Source organism: Odontesthes bonariensis, chromosome 19 (assembly GCF_027942865.1).
Source record: "Odontesthes bonariensis isolate fOdoBon6 chromosome 19, fOdoBon6.hap1, whole genome shotgun sequence".
Lineage (NCBI taxonomy): Eukaryota > Metazoa > Chordata > Actinopteri > Atheriniformes > Atherinopsidae > Odontesthes > Odontesthes bonariensis.
Genome location: NC_134524.1, coordinates 21,041,201 through 21,056,969, shown reverse-complemented (window position 1 = coordinate 21,056,969; position 15,769 = coordinate 21,041,201). Strand labels below are relative to the sequence as shown.

The 15,769-nt window shown below is 43.4% G+C and overlaps 1 protein-coding gene across 1 annotated transcript; it reads left to right on the top strand.

The window, feature by feature from the left end:
* Positions 1-1,329: 1,329 nt before the first annotated feature.
* lpcat4 (lysophosphatidylcholine acyltransferase 4) lies at positions 1,330-12,612 on the top strand. Its single transcript, XM_075451557.1, has 13 exons — positions 1,330-1,818; positions 3,816-4,179; positions 6,831-6,943; positions 7,024-7,084; positions 7,367-7,425; positions 8,726-8,760; positions 9,509-9,563; positions 9,897-9,979; positions 10,362-10,487; positions 10,582-10,738; positions 11,216-11,308; positions 11,424-11,559; positions 11,863-12,612. The coding sequence occupies exons 1-13, from the start codon at positions 1,729-1,731 to the stop codon at positions 12,027-12,029; spliced, it is 1,539 nt and encodes a 512-aa protein (XP_075307672.1). The 5' UTR covers positions 1,330-1,728; the 3' UTR covers positions 12,030-12,612.
* The last annotated feature ends 3,157 nt before the right edge of the window (positions 12,613-15,769 follow it).

The window sequence follows — 15,769 nt, the reverse complement described above, 5'->3', positions numbered from 1 at the left end:
TAACCCACAGTGGGAGGTTGGTTTCAGCAGCGACACCCTAAGAGAACAATAACTGTCAGAGCAGAGGCGAAACTTGTCGCGCCAATAGCAGCGAGTTTGTGTGGCTGTTGCAAAGTACGAGAGGTGGACTTTAAATAAAAAGTTCCAGTCAAAGTCAAAGTGTTTTTGATTCTGATGGAGCTCAGTTGTGTGGATTTTTTTTCTTTCATTACATGTCCCAGACACCGTACAGTATGTTTAACTGTATGTGTTCCTCCCTTCCTCAGACAACCATACTTTTCAATAGTTTTCCTAACTCCATCAGAGAAGTCATTTGATCATTTTTGAAGATACTCTACCTTCTACAATCCACAGAGACTATATGCTTTTAAAATAGTCGCACAAAAAAAGCTTTAGAATTTCGAGTGGCTGCCAACAGAGAAGAAGATGGGTGGTTTGATCCATGATCTCTGTAGTCTTTAGGCAAGATACAGTCAAATACATTGAACAAAAAATAAATAGATAGATAGATAGATAAAAAATGTGAAAGTAGAAAGCCATGGAAATTTAAGGACTTGCATCATCCATAATATTACAAACTTCCGCCGCCAGGCAGCTTTTTGAAAGACAGCTAGAAAAAGGCCTCAAATCTAATTTATTTGTGTATGTGAATGTTTTCACAGCTTTAGCAAGAAAAGTTCACTGTAGGTATAGATGGATAGAAACTATTGACCATTTGCCACTTTCCACCAGTGTTCGAATTACGGGGGGGGGGTCTGACCCCCCCGATTGAGACTTGATACCCCCCAAATGGGACTAAATTACACTTTTGTGATGATAACGTATTGTTGTGTTTGCATATCATGATATTATTATGATATTTTTTTTTGGGGGGTTTGACGTCATCAATTGATCCGCAAAAAAGTCCGCTGGATAATTCGAACACTGCTTTCCACGATTACAATAGCTTGTCTGGTACATCTGTTGACTTAGCTCATAAGACTTTGTTCCATTAAATAAAAAAATAAAAAAGGAATTGTTATATAAGACTGACTACTCAAAATACAAGCTGTTTCAAAATGAAGACACTTAAGTGGCCAAATAAGGGACACATACATAAAACATAGCAAACATGAGAAAAGTGTTATTCACTGCATGTTCTAGCCTTATTTTTTATCATGATTTTTTTTTTTTAATTATTATTATTATTATTTTGATGCACCAAAATCATTTTCTCATTTTCTGGCAGCAACGAGCTTCTATAACATGTCCCCGCATTTGAGTTTCGGGACCGGTTCGACTCGCCTGACCCGACGCTGAATGGCTGTGGGCCGGTCTGACACGCCGCGAAGGGGCGGGACAGGTGAGGGAAAGGCTACAAGAAAGAGGAAAGGATGAACTTTTTGGCGTCAGTCTTTTACATTGCGGCTCGTCATGTGTGTGAGCAAAAACAGACAACTTTGTTTTTAGCCGTTCGTGTGCTGTTTTTGTCGAACGTGTTTTGTTTTTCCTCGCGAGTTTTTCTTTATTTTTAAGGCTAACGTTCAGGTTTTTGTTTTTTTTAATTAACTGCGCGTGAAGCTGTTTTACCACGAGACGACACCTGTTTGGCAGTTTTTAAAAAGTTTATTCGCGTCCTTCGGTTACGGAGAAGTTTTTTTTTTTTTTTGTAGTTTGTTTTCACCATTTAAAACATTTTTAGTCAACTTGACGGTTTTTTCTTTTCTTTTTTTTTTTTTTTTTGTAACTATGGAGACCCACGACTCTCTCTCGGCAACGCACGAGTATCCACATCCGTTTATCCACGCGATTAAGCTGACAACAGCCCAGAGGATAAGGGTAAGGTTTTGAATTATTTGCTCTCCATTGACAGCACAACCACTGAAAGCTCTTGATATACATTCACGCATGTTTATGTGGGTTTTTGTGAAGGAGATACGATTCATTCAGCCACCTGAAACTAATTGGGCTGTGGTTTGACTGCAGGTGTTCGTTGGTTTAGTTTTTTTTTTTTTTTTTTCTCAAAGTGGACTCCCCACTTCCGAAGTGGCACAGATGAAGTTGAAATGAGACACAACAGTCTTTCTGTGCCTCATTAATTTGCTTTATAACTTTTTGTGTCTGTGTATCATTTCAGAAGTGGCACCAAATAAATAGAAACATTAGTGATAATTCACTAAACAGGCAAGATATTAGTTTTTTTTTTGTTTTTTTTTATTGCAAAAAAACACTTTAAAAAACGTAAAATCCCCATAAACCATGTTGTATTTCTTTTATCTTCTTTTCTGAAGTTTTTTTTTTATGTAGAAGCCTCGGTCCACTGTCTGTTTCCTTGAATGACTTGCTGCTATCAGTTGTGTGTTTTGCCTTTAAGTGATATTTTAGACTGGAACTACTACGGTGGTAAGACAATTCAACTTGGCAGTGTTTACAGATGACTTTGGTTCTGTCGACTCCGCCGTCTGGAAGAACTTTAAAATGAAAATGGCCGAGTAAAAGTTCTGTACCCTTCTCCATGTTTGGTGGATCCACCGATTACTTTCTTTTCAGGTTCCACAGCAGACAGCAACAGACTTTTACAATAATAAAATAAATTTAAAAAACTGCGTTAATGCGCGATAAAATATTTATCGGCGTTAAATAATTGGCGAGTTAAAGCGATAATAACGAGTTATCTCACCCAGCCCTAACTTAAGGGATAGTTCGCCTCTTTTGACATGAAGCTGTATGACATCCCATATTAGCAATATCATTTATGAACATTGACTTACCCCCCGCTGCGTCCTGTGAGCCGAGTTCCAGCCGAGTTTTGGCATTGACGAAGGTAGTCCGGCTAGTTGGCTGGGGCTTAAAAAATAAAGTGTCTTGCTTCTCAAAACAATATGTGCTCAAAAGAGTAATACATTTGCATCACAAAGTCGTTCATCCAGAAAAAGTCAGACCTCACAATCACTTGGCGCTATTTTTTCCTCCCGTCATATCAATGCGTTCAGCCACCTGCCTACAGCCGCACCTGTTACGTGTTTACTGCTCGGTCGGCACTTCGGTCTGCACGGTTTACACAGCACGCAGTGATACGAAGGGAGGCAAAAATAGCACCAAGCGATGTGAGGTCTGACTTTTTTCCTGGAGGGACGATTTTGTGATGCAAATGTATTACTCTTTTGAACGCATATTGTCTTGAGAAGCAAGACGCTTTATTTTTCTAGCCCCAGCCAACTAGCCGGACTACCTTCGTGGACGCCAAAACTCGGCTCACAATACGCAGCGGGGGGTAAGTCAATGTTCATAAATGATATTGCTAATATGGGATGTCATACAGCTTCGTGTCAAGAGGCAAACTATCCCTTTAAATGTTTAGTTTGAACTGATTTGATTCTTAACTTGTTTTCCAGACTGTTCTTGTTGTTCTCTGATATTTTTTGGTTTAGTTTTCACTTTTTGTGCACTCCAGGGCCAAACAAACACACACACAAGCTATAGATTCAACATCACCTCAAAGAACACAGAGGCTTTTACACTCCTTCCTGACTCTAAGCAAACTAGGTGAGTCATAAAGGTCTTTGGGGAGGGCAGGCATAACTGATAACGTGCCACTGAATTGTGTCACATCATTGGGCACATTGGTGCGGCTCGGCAACAGCGGATGGTTGCTGCACGTGCTGCCGTATGACCGCCATACAAACTTCTCCACATATGGAGAGGTAAGTTTGTATTACAGTGTTGGAAATGGGGAGTTTTTTTTAAAATTGCCCCAAAAGAATCCCTGCCCTATAAAGACGCTTACATGTTGATTAGAACAGTATTTAATCTTTTCTCCCCCTCTGATGCTGTAGGGAATCATCCTGGGCAGCGTCCTCTTCCCTCTACGCATCACTCTGGCGGCTTTGCTCTTCCTCATCACATGGCCTCTTGCCCGACTGCGACTGGCAGGCCTTTCTGCAGAGGAGCGCTCGCGACCCGTAACGGGCTGGAGGCACTGGTTTTTCCACCCGATCATCCTGTTCTTGAGCCGAGCCGTGTTCTTCTCCCTGGGTTTCCTGTGGGTGAGGGTCAAAGGTCGCAGGGCCGGCCTGAAGGAGGCGCCGGTTCTGGTGGTGGCGCCCCACAGCGGCTTCCTGGACATGCTGGTTCTGTGTCTCACCGAGCTGGCGACGGTGGTGTCACGTTCGGAGAATACCAGCCTGCCCGTCATCGGAGGTAAGCGGCTGCGGCTCTGGACTTTAGCAAGTTAAAACGAGGAAAAATGCCAAGCTCCACTCCGCTTCTGGTTGCTTTCTCTGTTTTGAATCGGTGGAAGTTGCATATTTCATTCGGGACAGTCAATCGGCAGAAATGCAGTATCGTAGTCATGACAAAAGCCCCTTTCACACTGTCCAAATTGCACCTTCGACCCGCGTCGAGCAATGTGAACGCTTGGCGTGTCAGAGCGACCCGTGTCGCCTGAAGCCGAGTTCAGGGGGCGTTGCCTAGTGGCAGAGCGTCACACGAAACACATAAAATGCTGGGCGTGTACAATGACGTAGGCACAAGCCATGCGTCGGAGGTAGGGTTAAATACACCTGTCTGCATTAAATTTTTCAAACAAACGATGGCGGGACACCTTGAGATATCGTTTATGCAATTGTATTTGCAGTTCATGGAGATGTTACTTTACGGTGCGTGGGAAACCGCGCTCTCCCATCTTCCTCGCCAGCCCTTCCAGCAGAGGTCCATCTTTCACCGTCCCTGAAATGTGGCGGAAAATAACGTCCTCTGCTCGGAGGTTGAGGCGCTCGCGGACCTCCTTGTCTCCCCAGTTGGCTATATTAAAAAATGTCTCCAACTTGATGTAGGCCAAAACAGAGTAAAACTTGTCCTCACCTGTCGCTGTTGTTCTGAATCAGCTGTCCATTCTGTCTTTTAAACTCCTCACATCACACCACGCCCACGTCCGACCCGTGTCGATTGCGTTCACATCAAACTCGGCTCGGCAAAAAGACTAGGGTCCGACGCGGGTCGAAAGTCGAGTTGACGCGGCAGCCCGGGTCGGCAGTGTGAACGCAACAGCGGACACGCTAAATTCGCGAATTAAACGCGGGTTATTCGGCAGTGTGAAAGGGGCTTATGTTTTCGTGATGATAAGTAGCTTGCATCAGAAGTTGCCACGAGTCTCCTTTCTTACTGCTCAACCTTGTTGCAGCAGTATGTCACTACCATAGCCCATAAGGGACAAACTAAACAATTGGTTTTCCCTGAAGGTATGATTTTTGCCTCGTGACATTGTTCATTGTGAGAACTGCCTTTTTTTTTTTCTTTTTTTTTTTTAAGTGTTATTTAAGACCTGACTGTTGTTCTTGGGCAGCGACCCTAACTCAGGAAAACAAACTCGACCCAAAACCTCAATGGGAGCCCCCAAATGGTCCGTGAGTCCCTGTAGTTCCATAAGATTTGATCTATACAGACTCCAATCTGACTTGCTTTGTGAAAATCCTTTCAGCCAAACCAAGGGTGTTATTCAGTGGGGTGAAGGCTCAGGGTGTTTCCGCAAGAAGCCGCACGCTCTTTCAAGAACCTCCATCGAACTGTTGTTGAAGCTGTGTTTAGTGTTAAAATATCGCAGATTGTCATTTTCTTTTAGTCTTTGTCCTTTTACCCCAATTCTTCAGATGACACGTGTGCATATTATGGACTTTGAAACCGGCTTTACCTTTTAATGAGGTGGCTTTTGTAGCCTTTATTGTCGGACACAGAGGAGAGCTTTGAGATGCCAGATGGTTCGCATTTTTTTAAAAACGCTCATTTTCGAATCGGGTTACGAGTTCTGTTTAGCTCAAGTTGTTTGTCCGTGTAAATGGCCCAGGAACGGAAAGGAGACTGTTGGAATTGGCTCTGAGTGAGCATTGGGGGTGTTTTTTTTAAATTTTTTTATGATTCTCTGCTTATTGACTCACCCAGAACTTCTTTGACAGCTGCGGACCAGCAGGAGCGGGTCAATAATTCATTCCTCGGTGTTTGCCGCTTTCAGATCAAATGACACTTTTAGTGCCATGCGCCCGAAGATAAGAAATCCCACACAAAGTTCTCCACCTATTACTTGTTTAACTCATTGGCTGCCAGCCATTTTCAGTTCAGAGCCACCCATACTGCCAAGTGTTTTTCAGTATTTTGACTGATTTTCCAAGACTCTCAGAAAAGTGTGTCTTATGACTATGTACACACCGAAATTACCAAAAGAAAGAGTAGACTCTCTTCTTTGATCAGGAAAAAAAAGTTTGTTTCTACCATTTTCAGTCTTTTAGTAATAGACAGTAGAACATGGGTTGGTTTCACCAAAATCAGCTGTTTGACCCAAAAAACGGAGAAAACACGCTTTTTCTTTTTTTGTGCAAAGTGGCACTGCTGCCACCTTGCGGGTAATTTTGCCAGTATATTCTCTGTTTAGTGTTTACAAGCCTAAGATTTAGTGACGAACTCCGCTAGATTGTCCCCCAGCCCGCTCCGTTAAAAAACGCAATTGACGTCTATAGACGTCTTTGGCAGTGAACGTTTTTTTTTAAATTGACGTCTATGGCACCGAAAGAGTTAATGAGAGCATTATTTAGAATAGATGGGAAGATTAAACCAAAAAAATATATAAATAATCATGAAAGGAAGTCCAAAGATCAACAAGTGACTCACTCCATTGGCTTCTAGTCTGCTCTGGTACTTCCTCTCTCTCTTTTTTTTTTTTTTTTTTTTTTTTTTTTTATTTATTTATTTTTTTTCTTGCTTAGTTTGGACCCATTCCCTGTTTTTGTTTTTTTTTTCCCCTCCAATTTAGTTCTTGTGACTGTTTTTATGTTTTGTTTTTCTCCTTAACTGTGTTTCAGCTCTGCTGGAGTTTAACCAGGCTGTGATCGTGAGCAGGAAGGATCCAGAGTCGAGGAGAAAGGCCGTCGCTCAGCTCAACGAGAGGCTGACCTCTGAAGGCCTCTGGCCTCAGGTGAGAGCTCGATGCTCGTGTACCTCCGTCTCAGTAACGGGGCTCAACTCGTACGCTGACATTTGATGTTTCCTGTCTAGATGCTGATGTTTCCCGAGGGAACTACAACTAATGGCCGCGCTCTCCTCAAATTCAAGCCTGGTGAGTAAAACGCATGCAAGAGAACATGAAAAAAATAAAAACTGAACATGTGGTGCTCTTGCTAATCAGTGCAGTCTATCCGGTCTGTTTTTATTTCCTCCATGACTAAGACGGAACATGCTGCTCAGGTGATGTTTGTACAAATCACGTTGGAATGAGTGGCACGAGAGAGAGAGAGAAGGGCGTTGCAGCTCGTTGTGTTGCAACCTAATGTCTGACTGCTCCTTGCTCTGAGGTATTTCTCTCGGTCATTCCGGTCTCTCTTCTCCATTTCCACTCCAGGTGCCTTCCTCGCCGGAGTCCCCGTCCAACCAGTTCTGTTGCATTACCCAAACAAATTGGTGAGTGGAATCGCTGGGGTGGTCGGGTTTATTTCATAGATGCTTGCAGCTGCGAAGTGAGGGGAGGCCCTTTCAGACATGGATGATATAAAAACGATTAACGGTGTTGATCAGGCAAACGAGCAGCTTTCTGAAAAGTGCTGTACAATGCATGAGAGACTGCACAGTATAGACTTTAGAGGGGGGGGTGTGTGTGTGTATGGGGGGTGATTTGTATAAAAATCTTGATTTGATTCGCAACTTGAAAAAATTGACTTTCTAAAAGTATTTTCATCCTTTTGGTATCTTGCGTTTTTTTTTTCTGTTTTCGGTGTAGTAAAAGCGTAGCAGTCGGTCACACCCAGCCCTGGTATTCAGCAGTTTGAAATGGAACAAATGATAGATTTGGCAGGAAATCCAGCTTTTCTGTTCGGAGCAGGGCGTAAATTCGTACAGTTCCAGTGCGACTGGACTTTCTTGTCCATCATGCATCACCAGTTGCCGTCCTCACTGAAGCCCATAGCTGATGCAGTGGGTTGCTGATATGAACTCGGTCGAATTGCTTTTAGGTGCATTTCAGTGCGCCTTCATTTGACCGTGACCGACTTCAGCATCGACAATAACGTCGACGTGGAATATAAAGACTGGAGATAAATCGGCCGCAGTGTGCCACCAGGAGTGGGCTCACAAGAAGTGGCTGCTCTCCACGCAATTGCTTTAAGAACATCATGCTCCATGTCGATTCGGCGCTGCACTTCAATTTGTCGCTTTTTTTTTTTTGTTGTTGTTTTTTTTGTTTTTTGGTGGGGCATATTGAGGTGGATCAGTCAGGAATTCATCTTCGCTGTAACTGTACAGAAGCATCGGCCAAATGTCCAAGAGTCCAGTCAGGTTTATTTATAGAATATACTTTGGAGCTAGGTGCTGATTTAAGTGGAAAAACAACCCTGTGACAAACCAAAAGAAGTCCTTCCGTGTTGTTTTTATGTCATCATGTCAAAGACTTGAGTCTTAAAAAGGCGGATGGTGTGGTAGTGAGATGCATTACATCACCTTTTTTTGTTTTTTTTGTGTGTGTGTGTGTGTGCCTACATTTTTAACAGGCTGTAGTCATGTCACTGGGCATAACTGTAATGTTTGACCAGGCCAGTGTTTGCATACCTGTCGGGGTGTTTAATGAGGGAAATGTGAGTGAAATGAGGCGTGCAGTTAAAAACAAAACACTCCCTCTGTCTGTGCCAAAGTTTTTTTTTTTTTTTTTTCTTCTTCATCCTTATAAAGTTTCCACTGTTTGACGAGTGCTTTTATGGCTCTTCCTTAGGATACCGTCCGCTGGACGTACAAAGGAACAACCTGGTGAGTTCCTCAGTCTTTCCTGGGCTTGTATCTGTCGGACGCCGCAGCGGTGGAAGCGCTGGGTTGCAACACAAGCAGGGCGAAATGTAAACTCTGGAGCTTCCAGGAATTCCAGCCTCCTTTTTTTTTTTTTTTTTTTTTTTTTTTAATATATCAACTCTCTTAAGCATCGCTGTGTGCTCATAAGAGCTGTTTTGGTGAAAGCTGAGTCTGAGAGGCAACTTATTAGATCTATATCAGTCACAACTGTAGTTGGATGAAGTCTTTTTGGGTTTGGACATTCATCTTAGTTAAAAGATGAGATAAAGACAGATAAAAATGGAACTTTAGAGTCTCAAACGCTTTAAGAACCTTCAAAGAAATGCATTTAGATGTCTTGAATTGTGATTTTAGTTTCTACTCTCATTCATTTGATCATTCTCCCAAATATGTTTGTTCTAAGCATCTCATGTTGTTATAGAGGAGTTCGTCTCACAGCGCTGTCAGTCCAGACCCACTGTGTGTGTTTATGTTTCGGGGGTCCTGTTTAAACTGTCGGTGCCTGGTTTACGTCTTCAGTGCTACAATCTGGTTGGCCTGGTCAGCTACAGCTACCCGAGCGGTCGGCACATGTTCTTAGACGAGAGATTAGATTTGAAGCCTTAGAAATGGACCCCTTCGACGGTCTTTGCAGTCAGTTTGGCGCTGAAGTGAATTGGGCACCTGTCAGGAGTGCTGTTGAATGAAATGTGATCTTTTTATCCATCAGGACAGAAGCACTGTGGCACACCACTTCACAGTTCTACACCAACATGACAGTTGAGGTGAGACCATGGGATTGATTTCACAGAATATTCTCTAAACGGATCCGGCAAAGATCTTAATTAGCAGTAATGGTGTGTGGGTGTCCGGAGGTGTAACTGATCGTTCTTAGCCAGGTCGGTCACCACTTCTTGCCTTGTCATAACATTGCTTTAAGAAAGGAAAAAAAATCTTAACAGGGAGTGTTTTTTTTAAAATTTATTTATTTTTCTTTATTCATGATCTTATTTGTCTCAAAGTTGACCCTTTTTCTTACCATTAAGCAGTTGCTGTGAGTAAATGAAAGAATTATGTCCTTTTTTAATTTATTTTTATTTTTCTAAATTGTGCCGCAGTTCCTGCCAGTTTACAACCCGTCCCAGGAGGAGAAGAATGACCCCAACCTGTATGCAGACAATGTTCAGAAGCTCGTGGCCAAGTAAGATTTGTCAAGCACACAGATTCATATTATGAAAGCTAAATAAAAGGACTGGCGATAATTGTGAGTTGAGGCTTCCCTGCACTGCTGAACACTATCTACCAGGCATCTTGTGTCTTGGAGCTGTGACAGGGCTGTCCTTGCACATGGCTGCCACTAGATGGTACCGATGAGCCATATTTTACTGGTCAGCTTGGAATAGTGGAAGAGTTTTGTTATAAGTGTTTCAACTGGTGTGTTCAGGTCTGTCTAGTTCAGAGGACCTGAGGTCGAACTCACCTTTCCGTGGAACTGTAATTACTCACGCTCTGGTTCATTTGTGGGAACCCCATGGCTGTCACATTGTTTAATTAACATTGTGTAATTGGGTTCTGTGCCTCAGGGCTTTAGGAATCCCAGCTACAGACTATGTGATGGAGGGCCGAGTTCCTGTGAGTAAACTCGGCGGTCTCTCGCTGCCTCTGGACTCTCCTGCCAGGGAAACGCTGTCACTGCTGCACAAAAATGGGTAAAAAGAAAAAAAAAGTCCTTTTATGTTTGGCTAAATCTGCGTAAATGCTGTTTGGCTTTAATGAGCGTCACTTTCTTTCTTTGTCTCTCAGTCTGGGAGCGCATGAGGTAGAAGTGGCGCTGGACAGAATGACTGACAGGTGTCGCTCAGGTGCTCCAGGGTCAAAGGCCAGCGCAGAGGAGCTCGCCTCTATTCTGGCATTGACGGATAAACGAACAGCCGTCCGTATCTGTGGCCTGTACTCAAAGGTATGCTCATTTCTGTCTGTGTGTGTGTGTGAATATCCAAGATTAACTGCTTGATTTATTTATTCTAATTTATTTTTTTCCAACTTCGCTGCACCTATTTCTGGAAACGAGATTGGATGGTCCTCTGGGCTTCTCTTTGATGTTACCAGTCTGGTGTTTAATCTGGTGTTTTCTGGGACTGTAAGAGTTCCTGCGGCTGTTTTAATGGAAGCCTCGGATGTTCCAGAAAATGCCTCTTAATGCAGTGCAGGTTTTCTGCTGCCAGTAACATGCAGAAGGTGTAGAGAAAGCTGCTTTCCCTTCTGCTCTTCAGAACGCACACGGGTCTGTTCAGAGTGCAGCCTCGGTGTTCGGAGAATGGGAGCAGTTTGCTAACAGATGAGTGTTTGTTTCAGTGCCGGCTGTTTGCAAGGCCTGAACCGGATTGAATCTCCGTTCACACGTGTAAACCCTTTTTTTGTTTGTTTCCATCTTCAGGATGAAAGTGTGGACCTCAGGCAGGTCTGTTTGAGTATTTCGGCCCTTACCGGATTCACCAGCTTCAAGTCACTTCTTCACACTGCTTTTCCTGTAAGTCCTCGTTTTATCCAGAGGATCGATGTTCCCCTGACTGCAAATAAAGAAGATGAACACCTGCTGCTGCTGGTTTCTCTTTGTTCTGAATGCGCTGTCTCTTGTTTTGCAGTTGTTTGACACAGAGGGCAGAGGCAGCCTGAGTGCAGGGGAGCTCTCGGGCCTCATGGGGGCGCTGCTGGGCCTTCCCCAGCACAACACTGCTGCACTTTACGCCGAGGCCTCCAGTCAGGGCACGCTTACGGAAGGTGAGCATCTGTGGTCATTTGGTCGTGTAAGTGGTGCTGGAACAGGGAGCGTCCCCTCAGTAAGAGTGTCGGCTTGGTGCTGCCTCCCCAGCAGCATGCTTGGTTACTTCCAGACAGGCAGCTGTTTCCAGCACGAGCGAAAACTGTGAAATACAGTCTCATTATTGGCACAGAGCTTACACATTGTACTCAAACAACCCCGAACAGAGTTGAGACGGTTAGAATGAGGTTATTCTAAAGGCACAGTTATGGCGTTGTGTCGTTGTCGGTTGGCATTAAACTGACGGATCATTTGGCCCACAGAAAATCTGCTGCGAGTGCTGACGACCCACCCGACCTATCAGAGGGTTTTAAGCGAGTACCTGATGCCCGAGGAGGCGGGCTCTCGAGGGTCACTCACTCTGCTGGCCAATGGGAAGGCTGTAAACAACAACGGAGTCGCTCACAAAAGTAAAAAGAAGTTTGAATGAAACCGTTTGGGTTACGCTACAAAAGCCTCATGACTTTTTTATTTATTTATTATTTTTTTTTGCCATCATGTTTGAACTAGAGTAATCGACGAAGAATTGTATTTTTGTACATTTTAAAGAATATATATATATATATATATATATATAATTTTTTTTTGTCTGACAATGATTTTTGATGTTTTTAAGTCTGGCATTAGTTTGCACAAACACTGACAAGCCAAAATATGTCTTGAAGAAGGGTGAAAGGATGCTACAGTGGCTTTCTGAAGTGTGTGGGTGTGTGTGTGTGTACCCAGCTCCTCGTGTGTATGTTTACCAGTGAGCCTTTTTTTATTTTTTTTATTTTTTTATAACTTACTCAAAATAAATCTGTCACTTGTTGTTTCAGAGCTATTGAGTTAACTTTGCCATTTAAAATGTTATTTATTAAATTTCTCATGTATGCTGACTTTTTGTGATGGGACAGTGGTGTGTGTGCAAAAGAAACTAAATACTGTAAATCCTAAAATGGATTTTATGAAAAGGAATAATTCTTTCATTTTTGTGATTGTTGTTGACAATAAACTGAACTCTTTTAATTAAAGTATTTTTTTATTATTTCTTCTAACCACTATCATGTCTTTATGTGGAATATCTTTAAAACACAAACTCTGGATCCATGCGCTCCCGTTGCCCATGATGACGTCTGCTGGTAGCTTCTTCTTCTTTTTTTTTTTTTCTTCAATCCCTCATTTCCTCTAAAAATGTCCCCGTTGCGGGATGAATAAAGTCTATATCTAATCAGAATCTGTTACTTTTTTCTCCTTTTAAAAGTTTTCCTTTTTCAGCTTCTTCTTCTGCCTTTTTGAAATTTTAGACTTTACTCCCAAAGTTTTTGTTTCCAGGACTGCAGTCCTTTGTTGCGGAGTTTTTTGATTCGACTCTGGGAGCAGAGTGGGGGGTGATTTTGGACTTTCCCCGCACCTAATGGCAGACTGTGCCCTCAGCCTTGTGGTGGGATGCTTGGCCTCGCACCGGTCATCCAGTGCTGCCTCTCTTGGACCTTTCGGAACATTTTTCGCACCCCTTAATGATTCTTTTTTCATCTGCGTCTGAGCAGGACGACCCCCGTTTCTGGAAATCTTGGCTTTGTGTGCCGTCAAATCTTTCTTTGCAACCTTGGCCTTGCCTGCCGTCTTTTCCGCTCTCATTCTTCTGCTTCTTTTTGTTGGACTTGCAGCTGGCAGGAACTGTGGCTCACTTGTGGTTTCCTGCAGGTTTATCTCCAGTTCTCTCTTGGGTGAGGGCTTCGTCTCTGAGCATTTGACTCTCCCCCTGGTCGTGGGTGTTGTCTGTACTCTTTCTTCTGCCGCTATACTCCTCGTTCTTGGCCTCACAAATCCAGATGTTTGATTCCCCTCCTCTGGTCTCTCCTTTCCTTGAGTCTTGGATGAACAAGTCTCATTTGGCCCCATTTCTGTGCAGAAATGGAGGGGATTCCCAGCATACACCTGTAATTTATGCATCTCTCCTGTAAGCTCTTTCTGTTCCTCTTTCTCTGCTGTCCCTGAGCACTGCCCTTTACACTCGCCCTCCTCTCCTTTAAATAATTGTCTTCTCCTCGAGTACTTTCTCTGTTTTTCCCCCAAATCCCCCTTTGGGGTGAATTCAGGTGTTTTCGCCAAGTTCTTTTCAGTTGGTTTCCTCTCCCCTGCTCCTACCACTGAGCACTTTTCTTCTTCTTTTTCACTTTGGCTGGGCAGCCTCGGAGGTTTCGGGATGTCTTTAATGTCCACCTCCTTTTCAAAAACCTTTGTTGACCAAGTTTCTGCCACGCTTTCCTGCTTTTGTGTCTCTCCTGCTCCAGCACACGTCTCCAGATTTTCTCCGCATCCTCTCTCGCTTTCACCTTGTGCTTTTGCTCCGAGGTCGGCGGCAGGTTCCGATCGGGGTGGTTTTGCCGTTTCATTGACCGAGTCTGAGAAATTCTCAGTTTGGGTTGCGTGAGAAGCAAACCTCTTTTGCTTGAGAAAGGAGCAGTGGTGGCAAACGCTGGCGCAGGTGTTAAGCAAAGCTGGGCTGTCGTGTTCTTCGCCTGGTGGAAATATGTGACCCTCAGGTGTAGCCTCAGTGGAGTCCTCTTGAGGATGTGGCGGCAAGGGCCGGGAACTGGTTCCCCGGGCCTCCTTTGGTCCCACCTTTTCTGGTGACGTTTGTCCGGTGTGGTTTGGTTCGGTCTTTATGCTCGGAGGATCCAAGACTGGGCGCTGAAGCGTTTGGTCACCGTGTGAAGTCGGCCGAGATGTCTCCACGGTGACGGGTCCGTTGCTGACAGGAAGTAGGTGTGAGTTCTCTCTCAGGGTTGTCTGTAGGAAAAGAGGGAGATGAGTGAGAGATTACAGTATTTTGGGAATTGATTTAAAGTTTCACCACAGACCTGAAATGCCAGGGGATCAAATGAACATGGCAAGAATTTCCTGCAGATGATGTTGGAATAAGAAAGCAGGGACCTTATCATAACATGCTGCCTTCTTGTACTCATCCACACAGTTCTAACAACCCGCCAACAATGCAACTGTTCTTTTGCCGATCATCATATTTAGATTCTTCTACCTAGTAACAATGTTCTTTGTTTAATTGTATTGCTGATATTAAGCAGTGGTTGGCCCAAAGTTTTCTTCATTTAAATGACTGAACTGAGTTCATTGTGTTTTGGGGATACTGTGACGGCTGGCTTTGCCTTGTCTTGAAAACTTAGTTCAACCGCCAGAAATCTGGGAGTGACCTTTGACAGTCATCTGAGGTTGGACAAACAAATGAACAAGGTCATCAGGACTATGTTTTTCCAGTTGCGTCTCCTGGCCAAAGTTAAAATGTTTTTAAGTCGTGATGACCTCGAGAAAGCCATCCATGCCCTAATAAGTTCAAGGTCAGACTATTGCAATGCGCTTTATGTCAGCGTCTCTCAGTCGCCTTCAACTTGTGCAGAACGCTGCTGCCCGTCTTTTAATCAACACCAACAGACGTGTGCACATCACTCCTGTTCTTAACTCCCTCCATTGGCTTCCTGTCCTTTATAGAATTGATTTTAAACTTTTAATGTTTGTTTTTAAAGCTCTTAACGGCCTCGCCCCATCATATTTATATGAGCTTTTAACAGTCCGCAATCCTGGTAGAGCTCTGAGGTCAACAAATTAATTTTTACTGGAAGTCCCCGGGTCAGAATACAAACCCTGGGGTGACCGAGCCTTTTCTGTTGCTGCCCCCAGGCTCTGGTATAAGCTCCCCGTTAAGCTACGTCTTATTTCTGACCTGGGCCTCTTCAGATCTAGGCTAAAAACCTACTTATTTAGGATTGCTTTTAATACCCAGTAGTATGATGACACTTTTATCTTATTTGATCTTATTCGATTTTGTTGTATTTTATTGCTCTTACTGTTCTCATATCGTTTTTATTTGTTTTTACTTATTCTTCTCCTTATTTATTACCTGCTGTAAAGCACTTTGGTACATCGTAAGGATTGTCTGTAAAGGGCTGTATAAATAAAGTACATTTATATTTACATTTTACCTCAGCTGTGGCTTTGATCCTTATCAGACGGAAGCAAAGCTATAATTTATGGTACGATAAGATAAGATGCAGTATGATAAACTTTATTGTACTTGTTGGGATAATTGTCCTGGACGCAACTGTTGCTGTCACGGTTACGGCAAATTTAAATGGCAACAATATAAATTCCACATAATTCCCAATGCATGCA

Excerpts from the sequence above, each read along its gene's own strand:
- lpcat4 (XM_075451557.1), top strand. The coding sequence starts at position 1,729 with ATGGAGACCCACGACTCTCTCTCGGCAACGCACGAGTATCCACATCCG. Across the intron at positions 9,564-9,896 it reads ACACCAACATGACAGTTGAG|TTCCTGCCAGTTTACAACCC; the intron begins GTGAGACCATGG and ends ATTGTGCCGCAG. Across the intron at positions 9,980-10,361 it reads GTTCAGAAGCTCGTGGCCAA|GGCTTTAGGAATCCCAGCTA; the intron begins GTAAGATTTGTC and ends TCTGTGCCTCAG.